The sequence below is a fragment of the Condylura cristata genome, unplaced genomic scaffold (genome assembly GCF_000260355.1).
Source record: "Condylura cristata isolate star-nosed mole 26May11 unplaced genomic scaffold, ConCri1.0 scaffold00034, whole genome shotgun sequence".
Classification (NCBI taxonomy): Eukaryota; Metazoa; Chordata; class Mammalia; order Eulipotyphla; family Talpidae; genus Condylura; species Condylura cristata.
In genome coordinates this window covers 10,101,210-10,110,230 of record NW_004567135.1, presented here as the reverse complement: position 1 = coordinate 10,110,230, position 9,021 = coordinate 10,101,210, and the positions used below count along the sequence as shown (strand labels likewise).

At 37.8% G+C, this 9,021-nt stretch overlaps 1 protein-coding gene across 15 annotated transcripts in view; it reads left to right on the top strand.

Moving 5' to 3' along the window:
- ERC1 (ELKS/RAB6-interacting/CAST family member 1) overlaps positions 1–9,021 on the top strand; it is a 302,503-nt gene that overhangs the window by 73,510 nt on the left and 219,972 nt on the right. For 9 of the 15 annotated variants that reach the window (XM_004692829.2, XM_012732448.1, XM_012732449.1 and 6 more), the window contains exons 4-6: positions 3,665–3,739; positions 4,833–4,988; positions 6,130–6,213. In XM_004692829.2, the coding sequence (XP_004692886.1) occupies positions 3,665–3,739; positions 4,833–4,988; positions 6,130–6,213 (315 nt within the window). The remainder of the gene's footprint in view (positions 1–3,664; positions 3,740–4,832; positions 4,989–6,129; positions 6,214–9,021) is intronic. The other 6 variants (XM_012732452.1, XM_012732450.1, XM_004692830.2 and 3 more) reach the window with 1 other exon arrangement.

Below are 9,021 nucleotides of genomic sequence, written 5' to 3'. Positions count from 1 at the left end.
GAACTCATGCAGAAGTGGCTTTAGCCTCTTAGTGTTGTGCTTTAACCCGCTGCGCCACCAGGGAGGGCCGGAGAAATGTTTTTTAATGTTCCTTAACATGTCAGTGTCTGAGGAATACAAAAAATAGCTTTTGCCTTTAAAGAATTCACAGTCTGGTATGTTAGAAAAGAAAATTACTTCAAATATGATATAGTAAGTGATAAAGGAGGGCTATGTAGTATACATCTGAGAGATAAAAGGAGGTGGAAATAAGCCAGTGTAGGAGTAGGAATGGGTTAAAAGATGACCTCTTTAGTTAAGTCTTGAGAGTTTGGTAGTTATTCATTATTCATTCATTTTCCATTCTTTGCCCAGTAAGCATTTACCAATGTACTACTGAGTATGCCTGACACTTTGGATTCACCAGGAATGTGGTGTTGTGCAGCATGATTTGTTTTGTTTTTTTTTTTTTAAGAGGGAAAGAGAAAATAAACAGCATACACATAGCAAATTATATACTAGAGGATATTTGAAAACTGTAGTAATGTAAAGGTAAATAGCCTCTCTGATTTAAAATGAGGTAGGCAACTCTGAGAACACTACTTTTTTTTTTTTTTTTAACAGATACTGGATTTTCTTTGATATAACTTAGGTGGGGTCTCTCAGAGGTGCTTATGAGCACAGAGCCCATCATTTACCAGGGAGGCCACGACTCAGGAGGTATTTGGCCCCATGGTCATCTGGGCTGATGCAGTGCCATGTCTTCAGACTCGTCCATATTAACTTGGTAAAGCCCCAGCATTTCAGTGGTGAGCAAACTTAAACTTGACCTGCAGGTGCCTCAGTCACACACATTCCTTGTCCTGCGGCTTGGTGTGGGTGGACATGGCAAGTTGGCTAGTGTGGACCCTGGCCATAGCTCTGGGGCTTTCCAAAGGCACCCTGCATGTTGTCTGGAGCCCAAGATTGGGGTGGGGATAGCACGAGGCAAGAGTTGAGTGCCCACAGGAAGAGCAGTCTCTAGGACCTTTCAGGGTGACTCATGCTAGCAGACAGCTGTGTACCCTGTGGAGAAGGCTGCTGTTTGCAACAGCCTAATGGGGCAAGAGCCGAGTAGGTTTAATTGACTACAGTAAAAAAAAATTTTTTTTAGTGAAAAATCTTAAACCTTCACAAAAGTAATGAGAATAGTACAGTGAATCTCAATATACTTATCACTTAGATACACTAATTAGCACAATTTCCTCACATATGCTTCAATGATTTTTCCCCACTTTTAAAGGAAATGGCATGACATACTAAGAAATGGCATGACATACTGTATAATTGTTATTTTACATCTGTTTTACTGTGCATCTCCAAAAACATTTCCTTGTATAACCACAACCACTAAGCCTAACAATATAGAAAAACATGTGAGCCAAGTATTGAAGGAGACGAAGTCTTACTCCATGAGCTGAGGAAAGAAAGTTTACACAACAGGGACGTTTGGTACAAAGGCCTTAGGTAATGTATCTACCGTGTTGGGAGAACAGCAGGAGGGAGGAGGCTGCAGCATAGTGGCCACAGGAAGAATGGTCAGAGATGGGGTCTTGCAGTTACTGAAAGCTCTGACTCTCCTTTGAGTTGTTTAGGGGGCCATGACCGGGCTTCAGCAAAGGGGTGCCAGATGAAATTTAATTTCAAAGGATCACTCTGAGTGCTCTTGAGAGTAGACAGAAGGGGAGAAAATTAGGAGCTAATTAGGAGATTGTTGTTGGATTAAAAGGTATTTTTTGGGTAGTGGCTCACTCCTAGCAGTAGTAGTGGAGGTGGCAGGATGTGCTTGGACATATTCTGAAGGTAGAGTTAATTATTTCCTGACTGGCTGTGACTTGAAAGAGGATGAAAGGCTGTAAGATGGGTCTGATGTTTGACCTGAGTAACTGGAAGGATGGAGTAAGTTTTGGGGTACCAGCAAGAATCTAGCTTGGGTGTATATAGAGTTTGAGGTTTTAATCATGCAGATGGATTCATAAGTTTATATATATATACACACACACATATATACACATACATACATATACATACATATTTCTTTTAAAAAATTTAATATATTTTTATGTCATTGTTCATTTTTAAACAATGTTTAACTTTTCTCAGTGAATATTTTAGGGTGTTGAGGGAAGAGAGGTAACAGGAGTAGTGGTGTGTTTTTATTGGTTTCTGCTATAGTATCAGCAACCAGATGGGGAATGTGGATATTCAGAAATTATTGGTGTTTAAACAGTGTTTATAACTGAACACTTGTCTGCTCATTAGAACCATGATAACTATGATATTTGCAGTTATATTTTCTCTCAAACTATTCTTGATCAGGCAAGAATGAATAAATTAGGTAAAAGATATAATAGAGAAATTACCTATTTCTTTCAGAATGGTTAAGCACTGTTCAGAGGGAAAGTATTCCTCTGTATATTTTCTGGGGTCTCAGGAGATGTCCCTGGTTATTTTGGAAGCACTGACTGATTTAACTCAGTGACACTCACAGAATATGATAGAAAAATAGCCTGAGGTGGTCTGCTAACTTCATAGTGATCCTGGAAGATCCTAATTGTGATATACTGTCACCTTCCTTCCTTTTGTACCCTGAACTCAACACAGATTTATATTAATGAAGAAGACCATGTTTCTCTGACATTTTCTAAACATAAACTGATCAGGAAACTTATTGAACAGTCTTGTTCACTCCACTGAAGAGATTTTCATGATAGGTGCTGTGGTTGTTAGTCTGGGGTTGGGTACTGTGGAAAGGATGTTGTCAATACAGATGCTTTCAGTGGCTTTGTGCATTGCATACTGATCATGATGGCTTTTATGTCTCTCTCTCAAAGTTATATCCAAAAGGGTAGGTTTACTATATTAAAAAAAAGGAAAGGAGAGGAAAGAATGCTTGCACAGGTACAAGCTGGCAGAAAGCAATGCACCCGAAAGAGCCAGTTTTGTTAAAAAAGGCATCTTTATAGTCAAAGGTAGGAAGTCTTGGGAAGAGAGATGCCCTTTTTTCTCTCTTTTTTTTTAAAGATTTATTTATGCATGCAGAACTGGGGTACAGGCCAGAGGTGCAGGGGCGGTGAGAGGATTCACCAGAGACAGAGTGGGGAGCAGAGTAGGCAGAGCAACAAAGTACACTGCTGAGGGGAGCAGCGGGCAGGCCAGGAGAGATCTGCTGCGCCATGTGGGTCACCTCCGAGGCTGGGGATTGAACTCATGCTGAAGCGGCTTTAGCTTCTTAGTGTTGTGCTTTAATCCACAGGGAGGGTCCCGTTTCTCCTTTTAAAGAGGGAACTTCCTAATCCCCCTTTGGATCATTTGGGGTTCTGATTATGTATCTTGTAATCATGTGGAAAATTGACACATTGCAACATGGGATTGTGCTGTGACTTCAGCTGTTGCATTACCTGGCATTTGTGTAACTAACTGTAAATACTGTGTGTACAGAGATGGAGACCCTCCCATGCCTGTGTGGTTGAACTAAACTCTGTAGTCTGTGGGTTCCCTGATCCACAGGAAAAGGGAGACAGAAGGAGGTCAGAGGGTCTTGCAAGTCTGGAGTAGTTATCTTTTGTACATAACCACTCCCCTCACCTCCTTAAAAAAAGTGAAAAGGAGGGTGCTTACTCTCTGTTTTGCTCTTCCTATGTAGGAGATGCATCGGAGATTTGAGAATGCCTCTGATTCTGCCAAAACAAAAGCTCTGCAAACAGTTATTGAAATGAAGGTAAGTGAGAATCCAATCAGTTTCCTAGTCACTGTGCACATTTCAGTGACTGCACACATTCATTCAGGTGTGAGGTTTGGAAAGTGGCATGGAATAATAGTATTTCACTCATTTTGTAGATTGAGAAGAAATGGTAAGACTTAGTGAAAATAACATTTTACAATGGTAGTTTCCATTTCCTTTTAGTGATTGAGTATAGTTTAAATTGCACCAAAAAAGTTTGTCCAGAAAGTCTTTAAATCACCTATTCTCAAACCTTTTGATCTTAGGGCCCCTCTTTTTCTCTTAAAATATAGACTTATTCATATTTAAGAATGTATCTGCCAAATACTAAGTCTGAATAACCATGTAAAGCACCTAGCTGGTCTGGCAACTTGTCGAAGCACACAAGTGCTCCTAGCAATGGCCATCATGCTCCACGGTGAGCATTTGGGCCTAGCTGTTCCTTGCACAGAATATTTTAAAGAGAGGTGTACTCAAGGGTAGAGATTTATTAAAATCTTCAAGTTTTTCTTTTTTTTTTTTTCTGTGAGTGCTTGAGACTGAACAATACTTAGTAGTAGAGTTTAGTGCACTATTACATAGACTGTTGTCCAGAGGTACTAGCTGTCATGCTTGCTGCCATTGCTTTATACCTTTACTATATGTTAGTGCAAATGTTAGTACAACGCAAATGTTGATATAGTGAAAAAGGCAAAGTCATGACATTATTATGAAAATAGTTCTGACCATACACACTTCTTCAGAAGGGTGGAAGGACTTCCAGAATTCAATGGATCAGACTTGGAAAACTTCTGCTTTAAGTTAACAAATAGCAAAAAATTTGGGGAATGTATGATATGGTGACAAAAGGGTCTGGGCTGGGAGAAAGGATAGAGAGGAAAAATCACATAGAAGAGAGGAGTTCTCTTCCTTCCACCCAAATGGCTATCAGGGTTATATTTTAGAAGCAATGCATAAATCTCAAGGTTGCTTAGCAACTTTTTGCCACATATTTATCTGTAGTAAACTTAATAGTTGTAAAAGTTACAAACTGGGTTGGTTCTTAGAGATTTTGTGAATGCTTATATACTAAATCTTCCATTTTTCTTAGGATTCAAAAATTTCTTCTATGGAACGTGGGCTCCGAGACTTGGAAGAAGAAATTCAGATGCTGAAATCTAATGGGGCTTTGAGCACTGAAGAAAGAGAGGAAGAAATGAAGCAAATGGAAGTCTATCGGAGCCATTCTAAATTTATGAAAAATAAGGTAATGATTTATGGTACAGTAATTTTTAAAGGGGGGGGTAAAAAAAATAATGCATATTTCTATTTGCTTAGTGCTGATGATGAATACCACACTGTTTTACCAGACTTCAGGGAAGCATACCTCTAACATGTTTCTTTCAAATGGAACTTTCCCAGAATTAAAGTCAGAATTACTAATACTGTGTAGCTATATCAGTTTTTCACTTTAAGGAAAATTACTATTATGAGGCTAATGTGTATTGTCACTGGTTAACATTTTGTATCTACCACTACTTTTGGGGTCGTTTCGTAGAATTCCATCCAGATGAATTTTTCTCAGTAAAGGGGATAATCAAAATCCCTACCTCTTGTGAAGTATTTTAAAAGTAAAAATCCTGAGACTGTGAACCCTGTCCCTGTGTCTTCCCTACCTTTTCCCTTGAAATGGCTTAAATAAAGTCATGTTTTCCTTCAAGTACAATTCCATCAGGGAAAGCCTTTGCTCCACCTTGGATTAGGTTTCCTGTTCCCACATGAACTTCAGGTGTACATACAGCTTGAGGTCCCACTGAGGCACAACAGCCCACTGAAAACTAAGTCAACATTCTTTTCGTCAATTCAGATTATTTGGTTTAATTCTCTGTGTGGGTACATTAGAGGATTGGCTTTTTACAGTTTCATTTATCAAGTTCAAATTGTTTTAGTTCTACAGTTCTCAGAACTGGAAGCTATAAAGGAGTGATTCAGTTATAACTCTCTCTGATTTCTGACTTCTTGCATGGTGTTCATGCCTGGCATATAAGTCTGTAGAATAGTTTTCTAGTTATCAGTGACTATTGCCAATTTTGAATAAACTTTAGAACTTAAAAACTCAGGTATCAAATTAATGTTATTAGTTTAGATTTGTCACCGAAATTTGAGAACAAAGTGTTCTAGACTATGAACTCTGCCTCTCACTTACTTATTAATAAATTTCAGTTCATTTAGGAAACGCTGTGAAATAGAAAAAACACGGAGAGTCCATGGAAGAGGGAATTAGATGAACAGATTTGTTAATTGTTATGTAAAATTATTGTTATTTCCAGTTACTGCTCTGGTTCAAAAGCAGATAACCAGGACCAAAGCTGCCACGTAAGTGAAAAAGAATAACAATGTCGTGACAGGTAGAGCAACTGAAGGAGGAACTAAGTTCGAAAGAGGCTCAAGGGGACGAGCTGAAAAAGAGAGCGGCTGGTCTCCAGGCTGAGGTCTCTGCCGTAAGAATTACTCTTCGTGGGCAGTGACCCCACAGTGGGACCCTGCTAGTTCTGGCTTCTGGGTGGCTTACATTTTCACACTCTGTGGTTGGCAGCTTTGCCCAATGCTAGCACTAACCAGCCTGCTCTGCTCTTTAACCGACTCCTATCACTCGTGTGCAGTGAGCCCTCACCTGCTCTGGAAACCCTTTATCTGGTGTATATTGTTGCTTTTGGTAATGTGTGGATGGTCCTTCAAAACTTGTTTTTCTCAGTTCTTTTCCTGTTGCTAGATATTTGTTCAAGACTTCTAATGAATAGTGGTATCTTTTTCTTTTAGGTTCAAGAATACCAGGTATTAGTCTGGGTCCATCACCTAGTGCTGTTTATTTGAATTGGAATTCTTGAGTGCCTTACACTTCATATGTAGGCATTATCTAAGTCCCTTTTGATGATTTTGCAAAATGTTCCTTTGTTTAGAACAGATGTTTAAAAGTGTTTAGCTTGAGTTCCTTAGTAAATTAGAGTTAGCAGGGAACGTATAGTCTTTCAATCTATTTTAGTCTTCTACCTAAAGAACTTAAAATTCCATTTTAGAACATTAGAAAAACAAAGTAGCTAACACTTACACATTTGATTTAAGCGAGTTTTCTAAGTAGTGAAAACAGCGCTTGATTTTTATGTCAGTGGTCTGGTTCCAGAACATGTACTGGTAGCTTTTCACTCTTGGCCTTCTAGGTTGTGCACACGTTTGACACCCAAGTGTCAGAAAAAGTGCTTCTGAAACAAAAGTGCTTCTGAAAATAATTGTGGGATGCACTTGGAGTGCAGTCCAACTTGTGCTAATTTGGTGTGTTTGCTACTTAGGGGCCTCTTACAGATAGAATATAGTATATATATAGTATATATGGATGGTGTAGGTAGAGTTTATATTTTGATGAGAGAGTCTAATTTGGTGTATGGTAACTGTGCATTATTGTCTAGAAAATAATGTTGATCGGTAACTATTTTTTCTTAACTATGATTTATTTCTTTGATGTGTCAAGCAACAAGACAAGTAGGTACCATAAATTATTTTATTTAATCTCTTAAACATTACAGTAGCATTAGTTTACTTTTTCCCATATAACTTGATTAGTAAATCAAAACTTAGTGAGGTGAAGTAATTACTTAGAGTCACACTTATCCTCAGGTGTGCTTGGTAAGAAAGCTGCATGCTCTTACTTTAAGGGAAAATTTGTGCTTCTGAACTGCTTCCTATTTAGAATATGTTTTTTTCTTTCTCAGTTCTCGTAGTTAATATACAATTATTTGAAAATTAATTATATAGAAGATGGGGAAACTGAGATTTAATATTTATTTTTGATCATGTGACTAGAGATAGTGAGGAAATTGATCATCTTTAAAACAGTTCTTCAGTTGACAAAGAGCCAGTGTGTTTTTCGTGCATTCTGTACGTTAGGGATGGAATAATACTAACGTGTATTTTTGTTGGTAAAAGGTTCTCATGAAAGATGCCCTGACCTCAGTGTGTGGTACCTCATGGGTCCATCCGTATTGCTGGCTGAAAGTAGCAGCTGTGGGAAATTGTTCTTAAAAGCATTCAAATTGCTTTTGATAGATTTTACTTAAAAAGTAATAAAAGTTACTTTTCCTTTTATAAGTATTAAAAGTACTTATAAGTATTAAAAATACCGACTTCTTGTCTTTTATTTTCTCAATAAATTAATCTACCTGTTAGTGCAGTTACCTTTAATAGCCATTAAAAGTAATGTGAAAACAAATCCGAATTTTGTTTATTACTTGGCTTACATTTAGAATAAGATACTGCTTAAAAGATTTCTAATAAACACAAAAAACATATAAAGAGAGGTTTTTGAAATGAAATATATTCTAAAGATGAGAAATCTACAGAAAGAATGAATGGCACCTATTGATTTTTGGATTATTCTTTGGAATAGTTCAAATTCAAAATATACATGTTGATTCTTACAGAACTTTATTTAGGCCATATTCTGTTTATGATGCATTTAGCTGGTATGCCATTATGTAACTCTGTAGCTGGAATCACTTTTTAGTTGAATACCCCTAACAAGATTATAGAATTTTTAAAAAGTGCATGTTTATAATGTTACATAAAAAGTGAGTTTTTAAGATAAGTATTTTGTAGAGACCTTTAAGAATAAGAAACAAAAATAAATATATAGCATCTGCAGCCTTTGCAATTGATCTTAGCCAAAAAGCTGAGAAGTGATGAATTTAACTTTCAGTAGCAGTACTGGTAGATTTCTGTTTTTCTTTGTGTTGTGACGAGAACTGACTTAATAAAATGAAAGATATTTTATTAGCACAATGGTTTTCAGGATCTTTCTGTTATCTGACAGGCATCCAATATAATTGAGTTTTTCCCCTATTTTTCTAAAGGATTTCAGAGAATGTTTAGGAGACACGATGGATGAAAAAAAGTTGAAATTTTCCTATTATTTGAATAAATTGTGTTTTTTTTTTTTTTTTAAAGATTTATTTATTTATTTGTACATACAGAACTGGGGTACAGGCCAGAGGTGCAGGGGCGGTGAGAAACTTCACCAGAGACAGAGTGGGGAGCAGAACAGGCAGATCGATGAAATACACTGCTGAGGGGAGCAGCGGGCGGGTCAGGAGAGTTCTGCCACGCCATATGGTCACCTCCGGGGCAGGCGGGAATCGAACTCATGCGGAAGTGGTTTCAGCTTCTTAGTGCAGTGCTTTAACCCGCTGCGCCACCAGGGAGGGCCCTAAATTGTGTTTTTTGTTGTTGTTGTTGGGGATGGTGTTAAC